Genomic DNA, 17,283 nt, shown 5'->3' with positions numbered 1-17,283 from the left:
CATGGGAGGTGGGCCAAGTCCATGAAAGACCTTGTACATCAAACAAGCAAATTTAAGATTTTTAAAATTCTCGAAGCTCAGTAAGTTGTGCTTTTTTAAGATGTTACAAACAGGAAATGATGTTGGTTTTCTATCAAAGACCTTTAAAGATTTTTTTATATATTTACCCCTTGACTGGGGTAACCCAGAATCAAAGAGAGAGGGTCCATGCACAACACCACTCCAAATATATTTTCCAGATCTTGCAAAACATCCAATAGGAATCATTTTTAATATATCCTTTGAAAGGAGGCAAAAGGAGGACTATCAATGAAGAAAGAAACTGCAAACATTTCCTTTGAAGAAGTTGAAACAATCTAATTACGTTTTCTTGCTTAAAAATAGTTTTAGTAACCTTATGGAAGTAGTTGCTGATTCCTTTTCTGTTGAGTGACTCACTGATTTGGGACTTTTGTTCAATTATAATAAGAGGTGTTACGTTAGACTCTGGGAAACTAGTATTTCCAGCGTTAAAGACACGGCTATTGTAAAAGAGCCAAAGAATATACAGGATATTGTTCTAGTTGTTGACTCATTTGACATTTGCATCACATTTTGTTTCGTTTCGACTGTTGTGTAGCTCCACTTCAATCCATGGGGAGGAAATAGCTGCGCGCTCCGAGCCTTCCTGCCCTCCCCTTCTACCTGGCTGCCAAGCAGCGCCCTGTCAGATTTATCTCCCTCCCAGGATAGGGCTAATCATTTGGCCAAATACAGAGATCCAAATAACCTTCAGGAGTGCCACGCTGTCCTTTCCCCACCCCTCCTCGCCCTCTCCTTCTTCTAACTCCCCCCTTGCTTCTCACCCTCCCCCCCCTCCTCGCAGGCCCCGCTGTCTCCGCAAAATTGCCTTCTGGAGTTAGTGAGCGGGAACAGTTAAGATTTACAAACAATGATGAAGCTTGTCATGCGTCTTTCTCCATCCGTCACGGCGGTCCGGGCGGAGGTGTGGGTAGAGCCGTCCTGGTGTTCTTCATAAAAGCCAGCTCTCTGTGAAATACGCCCCCGGTTGGCCTGTTTACTGCCCCGCGCTCGTCAGCAGCCCCGCCGCCGTAAATTGCCGAACGGGAGGTGACAGCGCAGTCCATCAAACTCCCACCCCACCCCGCTGCCCTCCCTACATCTCACCTCACACTACCACCCCCTCCCCACCCCCCGCTTTCCTCATATATACACATACACACAGAGACACTCGCACTGTTTCTTCACAAACACCCACCGCACTAGAATCCACAAGAGGAGGCTCAGATGAGCTGCCCCAAAAGAGTTATGGCTGTTTCAGTCTTACAGGAGACAAGACGACTCTGTCAGTGTTTATGCTCTTTCGTTTTTGTCCTTGTCTGGACTTCTTTTATTTATTTTTTTAATTCACAACTGCTGAAAGTTTGCAAGCTGTGATCACAGCAACTTTCCTGTCACATTTATTTTTTTTCTTTTACACTAAAGCCAGACCTCAAAATCGAGCGGCGTTGTGCTGGCTATACGTTTGTCTGTTTTGTTATATTGGTGTCAGCACGGAGCGTACAGTAATTTAAATGCAAATCAGATTGTTGAGGTATTGCAGATGTTAATCGTGCTAATCGATAGACCCGCGTGAGCCCATTCATTTAGAAATCCATTACTATCTTTCTAGATGATATTGTATTGATTTCCTCCTTGCTTCAGTCTATACTGTACTGTACACCAAAGTGAGTTACTGCGTATAAAGTCTGTCGTTTCAGGTTTTCCGCCCCCTCTTAAAAAAAAAAAAAAAAAAAAGCAGGAAAAAGATTGGCGTCAGTGAGTTTCTTTGTTTCGTGTGTAAAATGGGCTTTACCTGCTTTCAGATCAGATTACTAATCACACCCACGCACTCTCTCGCTCTCTCTCACACAAAACACAAAGAATCAGCACACACCCACACATACACACAGCCCGTACCTGCACACACACACACACTTTGGCAACACTCATTCTGGGGATGTCAAGAAGAACTCTCGCTCTTTTGGATTTATTAAACCCGAAACAAATCGGTTGCCTCAAACCCGAGAGGTGACCTTTCAAAAGGAAGTGCTGTTTCATGTCGTGTAGCGGAAAGCGTTCATTCTCTTGGTCGCTGACTTGCTGAGCACATCACTCACTTCATTGCTCTGTGTTTCATTCATGACTTTTTTTTTTTTTTTAGTATTGTAGCAAAATGTTGTAGTTTCATGCGGTAGATTAATATCTGCTACAGTTAATTGAACATGGCTATCCCAGCTGTCATTGGGCGAGAGGCGGGGTACACCCTGGACAGGTCTCCAGTCTATCACAGGGCTAACACAGAGAGACAGACAACCATTTTTTAATATTAATAAAGAAATATGAGACATAATAACAGTAAACGGAAGCAATCCACCCTGCACAGTGTTTAGTATTTTCATGTAATAAAGTTCAAACACTACAGGAAATTGAGCTACTTTCTAAACGCTTAAATTTCTCTAGTAGGACAATAAACTTTCAAAAATGTTTTTGATTTCTATCAGAGAATCAGGACGCCTTTATTGTCCTTGCACGCACTAGAACGACAGTTAAAGTCATCTCTTCTGTGGTTTGTGTAAGAGCAAAATAAGACACAGTATAAAAAAAACCTATACGATGCAGACAAGATTTTGATTTCTATCTGTAAATAAGAGGTAGCTGTGGAGAAGGTGGTCCTCCTGCTGGGACACTTCAGGCCCCGAAGGGTGTTCTTGAGCGTCTGTCCTGGTCCTTAGTTACAGAACGAAAGTCCCGTGTGGCCTGTCAGGTTGTCTTCCGTGCTGCTAAGTGCCCTGATAGCCTCTAGGGCTGTGGATGGACTAAATACCAGTATAATTGTCTGCTAAGGGCACAAGCACCGTTGTAATGTGTTGTACAACACTACCATTAACACAGGCCTGGGGCTGTGGGGACATTAAATGGCCAGGGCTGTGTAGTTTATGTCCTCTTCCCCTCACTCTATTTCTCTTTCTCACTTACACACACTCTAACACACACACACATACACATGCTCGCACACTGTCCAGCTCTAAAGGGGCTTGAAAGGAAAGAAAACCTTCCACCTCTAATCCAGTTTGATGTCCTACGCCTGCAGATGATTCTGATTCAGTAAATCGTGCAACGTGAAGTACTGGTTATATCTGAAGTCAGACTGCACTGTATTTTTTTAATGATGTTAGCTAATCTCAAGAAGTGTCTTCTTGCTGCACAGGCATCATAAGAGAACGCTTAATAAACAAGGTGATCTGCTTATCTAGCATGTCTTTAATTGTTTATGTTTCGCTTGTCTCTTGGTTAAAGTTTAGGTAGCTAAGTCGAGAAACCTACTGGGACCTGATCTTAATATACTGCTTATGGAAATATACCAGAAAAGATTTACAGTTGATCATTTGTATGTACACCGATCAGGCATAACATTATGACCAGCTTCCTAATATTGTGTAGGTCTCCAAAACAGTTGTGACTCATCAGAGAATGGACATGGGCCTTCTGAGGGTGTCCTGTGGTGTCTGGCAACAGTATGTTGTTAGTGGGGGGGGGCCTTGAGGGGAGGGGCCTCTGTGGATCATCCCACAGATACTTGATCAGTTTGGGATCTAGTGAATTTGGAGGCCAGGTCAACACCTTGTGCTGTTCTTCATGTTTTTTTTTAAGTTAAACCGTTTTTTGTGTGTCTGCCTGTGTCAGACTGCATCCTGCTGGGGATGGCTGCTGCCATCAAGGAGTGTCATTGCTATGGGGTGGGGGTGCCTGGCCTGGTCTAGGTGGGTGCTACATGTCTAAGTAACATCCACACCAATGAATGCTAGGTCCAGAAGTTTCCCAGCAGAACACTGAATTGTCACAAGATGGTCAATGTGATTTACTTCACCCATCAGTGGTTTTAATGTTGTGGCTCATTGTTGTATAGTATTTTCTTTCAAGTAAACTACAGTAATATTAAACATAGACAGCTCTTTTAAATAAGATGCACTTTTGTCATATTATATCTGTTGAAAATGAATCTACATATGATTTTAAATCGTGTGCGTATTAACAAAATCTGCTGATTTGCTGCAATGACCCAACTAAAGTAAACAGTATAAAATCCCAAACCACAACCAGGCTTGTATGGATCCAGACAATTAATGGGTTTGCATACAGAATGTATCTAAATGCAATTGCATGTAAATCACTTCTTCATCTAGATCAGTAGATGTTATATTCCTATGTTTAAAACAAACTTTGTGAGTTATAGTGTCTTCTTACCTAATCACGCTCTCGTAGTCATTGTTTTGCAAAGCACGGCGCGAGCTGACAAATGATGTTGCCCTGGCAGCTCTCTGAAACAGCTGAACGACTTGGATAAACACATTTGGCAGCTTTAGCACCCACGAGAGGCGTCCTCCTTTCCATAGCAATATATTTCACTCTTCCTGTGTCCTTTACTTTGGCATTTTTCTTACCCTGTCGACCCACAATGAATCTCTTGTTTAAAATGTAATGATAGAAAAGGGGCCGCAAATATTGATCGGCCACCTCAGCTCATTATTGCATATCCATAACTCTTCGATGGATCATGTCAGAACGCTCGGCAATAGACTGACATGTCATTTTGTGAGGCGATGGGGCACAGTAGCCGAAATGGAGATTTAGCGTAGGGATGAGAACTGTGTCACGCCTCCCTGGCAGTCATCTTCAACGGGGACAGATTGGTTAACAATGCAGGAGCAAAGGTTCCTCTCTGCTTAATTAGCCTTTGACCCCGACACTTGATGCCTTCTGTCAGGCTGCGTTGACTCTCCACTCACTTCGGCTCTATAGCAAACCAATAATGAGCATTTAAGTGTTTTCTGACCCCCGTAATGACCGCATAAGAGACTGCTTCTCTTTGAACAATTGTCTCAACGGCTCTTAATTCGGGAGAAATGTGTGTATGATTTAGCTGCACACACAATGAAATGCATAGTTCTTATTCGTGACAATGCAAAAGCTATTACTGACTCTTTATTTAGCTCGTGTTTGATGCGGCTTGAAATTAGTTGTAGCTCAGGCTTTGCCACCAGACTTACAGTCAGCAGTGGTCACAGTCCAACGTAGGCAGGAGTGGTAAGTCTCTAACTCTTTGGTAGAGAATGCATTTGTTTGACTTCAATAAAACCTCAGTGGTTGTTGAAGTATAATCAGGTACAAGAGCATTTCAGTCTGCCATCTACAAAGTGCTGTAGAGGCTATAATGTACATCTAGGGCTGTGACTCACCACGCCGTCCGTTGGCTATTTCCCCGTGTTGGGCCATTAGTGAACATATGTGACCCTAGTTTTTGCCGTCTGTCCTGCAGTTATAAGTGGCGTTGGCGTTTTTTCGGCTGATTCGGCATGTTGTATTGGTAACGGAGTGTGTCGGCGAGAGCGAGTGATCACTCTGATTGACTCATCAGCTTAGCAAATCACCACATGAGAGGAAAGTGGCGAAAGTAAGCGAGCAACGCAGAACAACCCACAGAAGGCCGTTATCGTTTTACAAATTCGAGTCGGTTTTATTTATATAGCGTCACTGACGATCTAAAACGTGTCAAGATGATTTACAGGAACTAGACCCCCCGCAGAACATCTCATCTGAGCATTTAGATACACAAATATATTCTCCTAGACATGGTGATCCAGAATAAATGAACTGTAGACCAACTGATTATTCATGTGATTCCAGCTCTTCCTAACTTTCCAGTGCTCTTCCACTTTCCCTTTTTGAATGACAAATACTTGTCGGTTGTAGACTTTGTGGTGTATTCAACTTTTTTTGGACTACAGCAGGCGACGTGAGGCGACATCACCGTCAGCTTTCGTTGCCTGTAGTTGTTTGACGTTGGTTTGGTGTGTCTGCGCCTTTTATGAGCTCACAGTTGATGCATGCAGCCTGGTTCATGAGTTTTATAGTTGTTTAGTTTAGTTTTAAGTTTCTTTAAGTATCTCTTTTATCTCTTACTCATGTTCTTTCATGGTCCTCCTCTTCTACAGAACGGTATGGGTCAATCTTATCAACCTTCTCTAATTGATCAGGCTTTATTATATATATTTACATAGTTTGATTCCTAGCTGTTGGGGTCCACATCCTCATACCATTAAACAGAACACAAGCATATACAAAAGTGCATTAACTGAAGATATTGCTGTTACGACAATAAGCCAAGCTGTTTTAAGTATGTTCAGTCATACAATAAAGCTAAAGATGTATTGTTATTTAATTCTTAAATACGCTCTAATCGTATGAGGCAGCTTGTTTCATTCTGATCAAGCTCTGAAAATGTTGCATGTACTTAATAAGGTTGTGAGACCATTAAATTTTTTTTATTTGGACATCTGGCAATTGGTCAGAGGGTGAATGCTTCCTATTTAGATGGATATAAACCAAGTGAAACATCTAGAGATGTTCAAGATGGTTAAAAAGCCAAGTAGTGGCAGTGCAATATGTGTAGGCTTTTTCTCCTCTTTAAGTTCCCCAGCTAGCTATCTTGCATGCATAATAGATAGTAGAGGCATAACGTGCAGAATACTTCATTCGTATGTCATGTTGCCGGCATAATACTGATTTTTCCTCTGGGGCAACCAGCAAGTCAGATTTTTTTGTGGTAAAGACCAGCATGTGGACAGTGGTTCAGAGTGAAATGCAGTATGGAGCAGACATAAAGGGTTCCTGTGACTTTTAAACCAGCGCCATTCGTCCAGTATTGCGCTTTGCATGATCCGTTTCTTTGACATTTGTTCCAAAATGTTTTTTTATGATGCTATAACCTTACCTTATATCATATTAGACTTGTGGCATTAAGAGTCTCGCAGCAAAAGTCAGATGAGATCAGTGGTTTAAAACTGGAAGGTGAAGGTCTGCGTTGTGAACATCAGCTGAGTGTCATGGGCTTCCACTCCTCAGCGCTCAGTATTTAAAGCCTGCCTGTCTCCGCTTTGACTGAGTTTTCTGGGCCATTAAGTCCTGCTGCTGGTCTGATGATGAGGAGCCAGACGCCCATATCCTGCTTCCAGAGAGGGGAACGTCCATCTCTGACGAGGGTCGTCCTCAGTTGGACACACATGGGACCCTCTCAAACTGGCCAGGGCCAATTTTTTTAGACACAGCTCGTATCATTTTAATGAGAGCCATTTAATCCCAGGTCAACCTTGTCATGTGACAGGCAACTCTTCATTCCTGAGATTGAATTTTAGTTGCCTTGATAACAGCCTCCACTAAGTGCTGCTGTCCGTGGGTAGCAGACACATGCAGCCCATGCATGGTACAATGTCACGCTGAAGTTTAAACATGCAAAGGTAGTAAACCTAAAATGAATTTGCAGCAAGCTGTCAAGACACATTAATATAATAATATGTTCAATTAATTTAAGGGTCCTCTCACCAGCTTTTATCCAGAGTTGAGATTTTTTTTTTTTTAAGCCGTGCTTTAAAAAATGGGGACATTTGTCTTGCAGTTGGTCAGGACTGAAATATCTCCAAATTAATTAGTCTAATTCTCTTGGTGATTGTCTAAAGGCCCGTCGACACATAGATTGTTTTTTGTTCTGCACGTTGTATTCTTGACACCCCTGCTGTAAACCATTTAGCTGCATTAAATAGCTATTATTAAATATTAAAATGCTATATTTAAATATTTGGTTATTACAGTTACAGACTCAAATCCTTCCTATTTCAATAAGTAATAAAATACTCATTAAAATTATTATCTAAATATGCCTGGGATTTTTGGTAATCCCTTTAATTCAAGATACTCAGATAATCAATGTCAGTGCAGTTGAAGGCAGACTTGTGTTCGTGTGTGTGTGTGCGTACCTGTGTGTTTACTTAAGTGTTATCTACCCCTATGACCCTTGTGTACGGGGGATGAGTGCCGAGTATGAAACCCACAGAGAGAGCTTATCCTCGGTGGCTCAGACTGAATTACCATCTCCTCTCACATCTGGGCTTTTGTTCCCCTCTTTGGCAGCCGCAGAAATGATTGCACCTTCATTCACACCCTCCCTCCCTCTCTTAACAGGACAAGTGGGAGGTTAAAAAAGCTTCCTTTTGTTATTCCACACAAAGACTGTTTAATAGTTTGGAAATCTTATATAGAGCGCTGAGTGACTGAGAAAAGGGCAAAAGTTCATTGAGGAGAATAAACTCTTTCAGCGGCAGTAGCAGGTAAAGTCTGCCTTGTTACAAACTTCAGGCTGAACTTGAATAATGGAGACATGTGGTAATTTCTGTTATTACAACTTGCATCTTAAAGCTGCAGTGAGTAATGCTGTGTGTTGTTACAGACAAAAAGAAAGACAGCTTGAATGGTGGCATGAATGCTACAGTTGTGTTTTTAATTTTGATCATAAAACCCTTTTTGGTCACTGGAATAAATCTTGTTAATAGAATAAACCTACAGTATGGTTGGATAGGGAGATATCAACTTGTTTCTCTACAGAATTCTTGCTGAGTGCCAAAAAAATCAATCAGTCAAAATACAACCCGCTGACCTGAGGTATCAAGTAGCTGAACACAGTGGAGCATTTAGAAAACTTTATTTGTCCCGAGGGGGCAATTTAAGGCACATGTGAAAAGAAAACAAGCGTCTTTTAAAGAAACAAAACGTACAACAATACACAATATGTACAAAAGACTGTGCTATGAAAGTTTGAAACTTTCCAAACCGTCCTTGGAGGATGTAAACATGACTGTATGAATAAAGTGGATAAAGTGCAGACAGGGTAAGTGCAAACAGGAGTTGCAGGGATTGAATATTTGCATGTTACTGCAGAGGTCGTATGGACAATAAATAACGGCAGAGGAAAGGTGTGTGCAAGAGGGTGCATTAAGAAAAGTGCATTTATTAAAAAAAAAATAAAAATAATAGCATATTGATCTAAGGGAAGGAATGGATATTTTTTCCAGGTAGCCAAAAATAAGAAAATAAGTTTGTTGTATAAACTTAAAAGGTGATTATAATGTCATATGACTTAGTTCTGATAGCGGTTGGCATATTCAGAAACTGATCTAAAAAACATACGTACAAACAAATGCCTACTGGTTATGTCCATTTTCCAACTCATTACTATCCGTTCAACAAAAAGTGCAAATGTTCTATATGGAGTCGTACATATCTTAAAAGGAGTGAGCTGCAGAGAAGTAACACTAGTAACAATCTCTGAGGCTGAAATACAAAACCAACAAGGAAATACCAATAACTACAGTCGGGGCTGATTGAAGGACCTGACCTTTAGAGCATTGTACATACAGTGCCTTACAATTAACACAATAATACGTCAACACAACTTAAGGATTTACCAGTAACATTAGTTTTACACTTATACTGTACACTATCTCCCTGTCCTGTTCTCTCTCCTTCTCTTCCTCTCCGTCCTCCTCTCTCACCCATAAAGTAAATGTAACAACCAAACAGAATTTACTACCCATTAAAACGCATAAATTGATCCATATTAATTTTTAATTGAATACTGGGCTGCTGCTAGTTGTCCATATAAACGGTTGAGGTCATCGGGACTTTCTCTCCTCTGAATCTGGCTGGTGTGTTTTGTTAAGAAGCAAAACACACACATATAATATATCCATCTATGGTGAAAAAATGCCATTTCCACTGAGCTAGGATGTCTTTCAGCACCTGCTGTAAGTTCACTGTTCATCAACCTACTGTAAAGAGGCCATGAAGCCCAATTAACATAGGAAACTGCATTAATTAATTCATTTTCTCTAACTGCTTGTCCTCTGAAGGGTTGCAGGGGAGCTGGAGCCTATCCCAGCAGTCATTGGGTGAGAGGTGGGGTACATCCTGGACAGGTCTCCAGTCTATCGCGGGGACAGACAACCATTTACACTCACACCTACGGCCACTTAAGCCAGCTGGAGTACCTGGAGAGAACCCTCGCAGACACAGGGAGAACCTGCAAACTCCACACAGAAAGGACCAGACGATTGATAGATTAGAACCCAGCAAAATGGGAAACTTTCTCTAACTAGAACAGTTAGCTCATTGGCTGCAGCCTTCAGACTAAAAGACAACATTAGTTATTAATCTACAATAATAAACTAATTCAGCTAATGATTTTGACTGTATTTAGAGAAAAACGGATAATAAATACGCTGTCAAGTAGCAGCAATGACCCCACGTTATCTTAACATGTGTTTTAAACCTGCATACGTCACATTAAACCTGTTGACATTTGTCTATTGGTGAAATGTCTTCAATAGACAAGTTACTATCATTTTAGAGCGTGATTGATAAGATTGACAGGTGAATGCCATCACAAGTTAGCTAGCTGTCTGCCTAAGCCTCACCCACATCCTCATGCTACATCTCTTTGACTAATTTAGGGTTAGACGGAGCTAAGCATATTTTATAGTCGTGGGTCACTTCTATGGCGTAGTGCCTCCGTAGAAATGTAGCTACCCGTCCTGTCGACGTAGACCACAATGGCTGCGATTGGTTTGAAATGCATTTCCCCTTGCTCAGCTCCCTGCAAACCACCTACTCAGATGTCTTCGCTGTGTTTTGTGCTGCAGTGATTTGCGTAAAACTGTTCAAATCGACATTTATTTACCATTTTAGCTGCATAATCAGGTATAAATCCTTCCACCAGTGTAGCCCCCTACGGCGTGAGCTCCATGTAGACTGGTTGTGGGAGTATGAACCGAGCTTTAGATGGGAACAGCTGGAGCCACCATGCTTTGCACTAAATACTAACATCAGCATGCTAACGTGCTCAAAGTGATCGATCAGGCTGATGCTACATACGTAGGTCTAATGTTTACTGTGTTGTTTAGCACAAAATATTTTGTATTCAAAAAAGTCCGGGCAACACCAACTTTAATACAATTCATCTTTAGGACGTCACGAATTTCACTGCAAACCATCCTGTAGTTGTTGAGATACACCATCCATTAGCATGGCTAGCAAACAGCTGGCAATGAAAAGAAAGTGTTTAATTAGTTGTAATGCCATTAACAAGTGCTCTACAGTTAATTGAGAACAAGGTTTTCTGCTGTTTCAGCGGCCTGACATTAATCTGTATTAAACAGGAGAGCGGTTGGATGCAGCAGAGAACATGTGTACTACAGTGTGTCGTGATTTAACGTCCCCACTGAAACTAACACGTCCAGTTGCTTCCAGCCTTTAATCACACCATAGATTTCCTGCTGATGAACAGGCAGAGAATTAACAGCGGACGGGCTAATTCACGGCGGCCGCCCTCCCCCAGCCGCTCGCTGTTATTGCTGTACACGTATAGACCAGTGAGGGATGAAAAAAGAGCAGGGTGCACTTAGCTACACAAACATTTGTATTAACGATTGGGCTGCCAGTTCAGAAGTGGTGACAAACTGCAGACGGGCAAAAATTGGAGTCCGAAACCAATCAGGAAGTTAATGAGGAGAAAAATTAGTCCGCTTCCCCTCCCGCCACTGCTGAGGAGAGAGGGAGCAAGGGAGAGAGAGACTTTTAGAAGGCTGGTAAATCTTAGTTTTTGAGATAATGCATCTTATGAAATATTTTTCCAGGTTCGTTGCTGTGTTCCTTTTTAGGAGATGTACATGTGTTATTCTCTTGGGGCTGTAGAGTGACTGATTTTAATGTTTATTGTGCTGATTAATTCCTCAACTTTAAATGTACCCCGAATATAATTAATATTAAGAGATAATACAAAGGATGGACAATACTAATTTAACAAGCGATTACACTTTTCATTTTGGATTAAAACATTACTTAAACTGTTGAAGTGTTGCTTTGACAATAATTTTTGATCTGCTAAGAATTCCTTTTCATTTAATTTAATTAAGGAGCTAAAACGATCCCATTTTCTTATTTCTTGATTTATTTTTGTCTGATTTAAATCCACTTTTATCCAATTTAAGAGGATTTAGATAGATAGATAGATAGATAGATAGATAGATAGTTTCTTTATTAATCCCAAACTGGGAAATTTCTCTGTTGCAGCAGCAATGTACAGGCATTCAACCATACATAAATATAACAAAAGCTAAAATCAACAATAAAAATAAAATAAGTATACACAATATTAACAAGATTATAAGATAAGTGAATAAGTGATCGGTTGCTCGTAATTTATTGCAGACCTACAGTTTTGCTTCTGTTGTTAAATAAAGAATACCTTTATAGAAATATAATTCTCATAGTGAAGTGTCAAAAAATACTGTCCTGCTGTCTGATACTCGGGTATTAGACTGATAGTAGTATAGAAATATTTTAAATAAAACCTAGTTCAAGTGCAGATTAAGTACTGAAATTATATTATGTTATCTTTATATCTTTAGTATTCAATGTAAACGATATCCTTTAGCTTCGTGGTCAAGGTCTTACCTTTTGGCTCACTGATTCAATTTGCTATAAATCCCAAGCTTTCAGTGTACAGCCATATTTCTATTGTCGGGGCCATTTATTCTACAGCGCTGATGATTAGACTGTCCTGGTTTGTCTGTCTCACTATAGTATTTCTATTGTCCTGTTTATTTACTTGCCTGCAGACATGTTTATTTATTTGCGCCCTGTACTGTCTACCTACGCAGAGCAATATGAATTCATCATATTAATGACTTTGGGGGAGTATCTGAGGAAGAAAAACAAAACAAAAAAACAAGATTTGTAGCTGGATACCTGAAAGAGAATGAAAGATTTGAGGTTTGTCTTTTTCTTTTTGTAATATGCGGTCATATTTTACCACCGCGGGGCAGATGTTTAAGGTTTTTTATTATTCCAAGCAATTATTTAAATATAACATGTTTTTTATCCATGGACCACCTTGAGGAGATGCTAGTGGAGATGTTGACCTCATGTCTACATCTTGATATATAAAATCTACACATTTATTGGATAATTTTAGCCCTTGTTGGACATTTTAGGCTAATTTTGTCAAACAAACCCCCAATCATGTGATCAATTGATCAGCTACTACCTTGTTGTGTCTTCATCTGTTGTTTATCAGAAAATAACTAAAGGATAATGTTTACAGGGAGCATTGTGGCCTCTTAATGAAAGTTTTAGGAGCAACCTCAGCGTCTTTGGAGAACCTGCAACACAATTATTCACATTTCCCCCCACATTTAAACTCTACTCTAGACTCTGATAATAAAAACTTGATTTAAAGAACTTATAATGGCCCATTTTATTTTAGGTTCACAGGTCAGTAGCTTTACTGTCACTTAACACATGTGCACCCATAACTGTAAACAGAAAACACCTTTATTCTGCAATCTGCTGTTGTGCTTCACTAGTGTGCAGCGTCAGTGGTTAGCACTGATGCCTCAGAGCGAGAAGCTTGCATGTTCTCAGTGGGTTCTCTCCAGGTACTCCAGCTTCCTTCCACTGTCCAAAGACATGCTGGTTAGGTTAAATGGTGATTCTAAATTGGCCGTAGGTGTGAGTGTGAATGGTTGTCTGTCTCAGATACTGAGTACAGTCTATGATTGTCTGCAAGTCACTGTTACAAGCCCTTATTGATGTTGTCGGATCTGCTTAACAATTAATTGGTGAAACAAATGTTTGGTTGATGAATAAAAACAGTTGAAGCCAGCTCAGCTTTGATATTTTGCGTGCAGGGCCCCGTCACGTAAAGACGGGTGTTTTCTTTTACTGCTAGTGTGAACTGGATCTCTAATAAGGACTCTCAGTTTAGACCTTATATTAGATCTCGGCTCCAGATCCAGTCATGTAAAAGACAGGTGTGAACGCATTTGAGAGATCCGATCTTTGACCACGTCTAGAGACGATATGGATCGCATGTGTCCTCATTCCTTTGGTAGTGTGAACGCAGTGTGTCCTGAGTCACAGCAAAGACCTCCTATAGTCAACAGGGGTGTTATAACTGATCGCCTGTAAAGGAAAAAGCACTGTAAGAGATCTGTGGTCATTAACTTACTACAACATAAATAAATCTAAGCAAGAATTAACAAATGAAAGCATTTAATGAGTACACAAGTGTGATTCTGTGTTAATTATTGATGCAGTCATGTTGACGTATAAGGAGCTGTGTGTCGTTAAGTATTTCCTCAATCTACGATGTCTTTATTTACCTTTATTACCAGAGATTATGGTGCATATGGAAACTTCAAGAGTTGGATTTATACTCTGAGTTTACTGCAGATATAACTAACGATCAATAAAGTCATGGCGCACACACATATACCAGCGCTGTTCTTGGTTCTGGAGCAGCGGTAGAGATCCATTGGAGACATCAGCTGTTAAAATATTCTACCACGCCCTAGATGATGTTTATTTGCATGCAGAAACTGATGCCTGATTCGTAAAGACGCGTTGATTCCGGGTCTGAACACACGTATCCAGAGCTGCGGATCAGCCCAGATCGGATGTTAACGCAAGGTCTGAACAGGCCCCTATGTCTGTCTGTGTGTCACCTCTGCAGCCTTCTCAACCAGCAGCATCACCGCCGGACACGACTCCACCGCGACCTGCCGCTCCATCAGCTCCCTGGTTAACCCTGATGTGAAGGCTGAGTGTGGGACCAGCAGCCAGATGAGCAACTTCACCGTTGACTCCATCAGCGGCAACGCCAGCAAATAATAATAATTTTTTAAAAAAAAGCTAAGGATAACATTACATAGCAAAAGCATTATGAGACGTTACGAGCTGAAAACTGAATGTTCTCGCAAAACAGTTTCATAGTTGAGTGTTTTGATGTTTTATCTGTTCTGTAGCTTACGATACAGGTTGTTAGTTTCAGTTCATTTTTGTTGACAAGCATTAAAAGTGCTTGGAAAGTGAAAACAAAAAATGTAGAAATATAGAACGGAAATTGAATAGGGGTGGGATCCAGTTTTAACTTGGGGAAGTAGGGATTAGTTGGGTAATATTTTTGATAATTGGAGTTTTGGAGCTGATAATCCAAAGAGCTTTAAGACTCTAGACAACAGATAAAGTCTTCCACATGCTTCCCAGTAAGCAAGCACTTATTTCTTGATCTGCACATGAAAAGATTTCCAGGTGTCAAAACTAGAATTTTTTTTTTTCTCAGAGTAAACGTTTTAATCTTTAGTTTTGCTGAAAATTTATGTTTCTGATCCCGTTCCAATAATAATATTTCCTTCCATGTATTGACTTCCAACCCCCCCAGTCGCACTTCCACACCACTGCAGTAGTGTAGTAAAAATCAAGACTTTTAGGAACAGCCGTTAAATAACAATTTTAAATTGTTTAGTCCTGCTTCTTCTGAAATGTCGTCATTACAATGAAACAAGAACATCTCAAAAGAAAACTTAAACTCATCATAACAGGGTTTTCTCATTATCAATAACCGGCACTTTATCAGACTTACATATTAAATGTAATGTGACCCTGTGTCTGAATTACCCCCAAAAGTCTTAGGCAGTACTGTTATTCAATGATCGACATGGATTGTATACTAATACGCACCGATCAGCCATAACATTATGACCATTGACAGTAGAAATGAATAACGTTGACCATCTTGTGACAAAGAAATGTTCTGCTGGGAAACCTATGGACCTGGCATTCATTGGTGTACCACATGTAGCACCCACCTAGACCAGACCAGACCCCCCCCCCCCCCCCCCCCCCCGTAGCAATGACACTCCTTGATGGCAGCAGCCATCCCCAGCAGGATGCAGCCTGACACAGACACACACACAAAACATGAAGAACAGCACAAGGTGTTGACCTGGCCTCCAAATTCACTAGATCTCAAAGTGATCAAGTATCTGTGGGATGAGGCCCCTCCCGTCAAAGGCCTCCCCACTGCTTCATTTTATTTGGCACATTTTAAATACAACAACAACACAACAACAACAATACTGAAAGTACATTAACAATTAAACAATTAAAGAAACAAAAGGCAAAGAGGCATGCCGGGGAAACCCCCAAAAGCCTCAAGGGGCTTGAATAGGAGGGCTCCCCAAAATAACATTTAAACTTTAACTAAAGAAAAGCAATCAAGACATAAAACAGATGACAAAACAAAAAAACAAAAAAAAACACTACGAGAAAAAACAAAAACAAAAAAAAACAACTAACAACATCCTGTTACCAGACACCACAGGACACCCTCAGAAGGCCCATGTCCACTCTCTGATGAGTCACCACAAGGGAGACCTGCACAATATTAGGAAGGTGGTCATAATGTTATGTCTGATCGGTGTATCTACATTAGCTAAATATTGACTGATGGATCAGTCTGGCTTTCCCTTGTATCCTGAATATAGCCCAGATTTGTGACTATAGACATAGTTTGACGTGAAGTTCTTTACCCTGACCCTTCTTTTTATTCTACGAAAGACTGTGCCCCTGAATTAAAGTTAAGACTAGAGAACATGTCTGACAAAGCCCCCATCAAAGACGCTGAGATGTGCGACTCAAAGGTTTGCAGAGAGAAAAAGGCACATTAGACATGAATCATGTTTCTCTCTGGGGAGTTAAAAAAAATAATCATTTAATCCACTAAATTGAATGTAAGACTAAAATATAATGTAAGATTGTTAACGAGGGGAAGAAAATCATCTTAGTAAAAGAAATATGATTTTTCTTGTTTTTTTTTAAGCTTTTAGAACAAACAACTAGTCAATACATTACAACAGTAATTGGTTATTTAAAAAAAATAAAATAAAAAGATTTTTAATTGCAGCCCTTATAGTTTCTACATACTGTGTTTTTAGCAGAATAAATAAATAGCAGCAGTGTTGTAGAGTTGCCTCCAAACACTGAATAACCCACAAAACAAACTCATTCCTGACATTTTTTGACGTCTGACATCTTCATGACCTAAACAGTAATGTTGTGTCGCCCACTTTTGAGTTGTGCTCCTTAAATGTAAATTAAGGGAAGGGATTTTTCTGCCTTTGCGAAGTTGACATGCGCACCCCTGTGCTGTGTATTGCTCGTGTTTTATGGAGTTTTGTTTCAAACCGTGCATGCATTCAGCCAGTTTTATTTGTGTTTGTGTTTGAATAAGACAGCAACAGAAGTAATTTGGAGCTTTGGAGTTTATGTCGCTACAAGTTTTGGGGAAATAAAAATGCTCAAAGTGATGGAGTGTAAATGTGATGGTGTGCCGGGAACAACAATATAAAACAGACAGAGAAAATTACTTGTATTTTCTTTCCGCTGCGCTGTGGGAACATTCATTGGATTCTGCCCCATCTGTTGTAATCAATAACGTGACCATCTTGTTTTTTTATGAAACGCACTTACTCTTAATTTCATCCACCAGTGGTTTTAGAGAGAAGAATGTGG

The 17,283-nt window shown here is 40.4% G+C and overlaps 1 protein-coding gene across 1 annotated transcript in view; it reads left to right on the top strand.

Moving 5' to 3' along the window:
• The window catches only part of dmrt1 (doublesex and mab-3 related transcription factor 1), a gene marked incomplete at its 5' end in the record, with an annotated part of 29,862 nt that extends 15,089 nt beyond the window's left edge, over window positions 1-14,773 (top strand). Inside the window, one exon of the mRNA XM_084552080.1 lies at window positions 14,444-14,773. Within this exon, the coding sequence (XP_084408206.1) occupies window positions 14,444-14,601 (158 nt within the window). The 3' untranslated portion in view covers window positions 14,602-14,773. The remainder of the gene's footprint in view (window positions 1-14,443) is intronic.
• Window positions 14,774-17,283: the final 2,510 nt, after the last annotated feature.

The sequence above is a fragment of the Chelon labrosus genome (genome assembly GCF_963514085.1).
Source record: "Chelon labrosus genome assembly, chromosome: 9".
In the NCBI taxonomy this organism is placed as follows: domain Eukaryota; kingdom Metazoa; phylum Chordata; class Actinopteri; order Mugiliformes; family Mugilidae; genus Chelon; species Chelon labrosus.
Note: the sequence above shows the minus strand (reverse complement) of the source record. Positions and strands in the feature narration are given on the sequence as shown.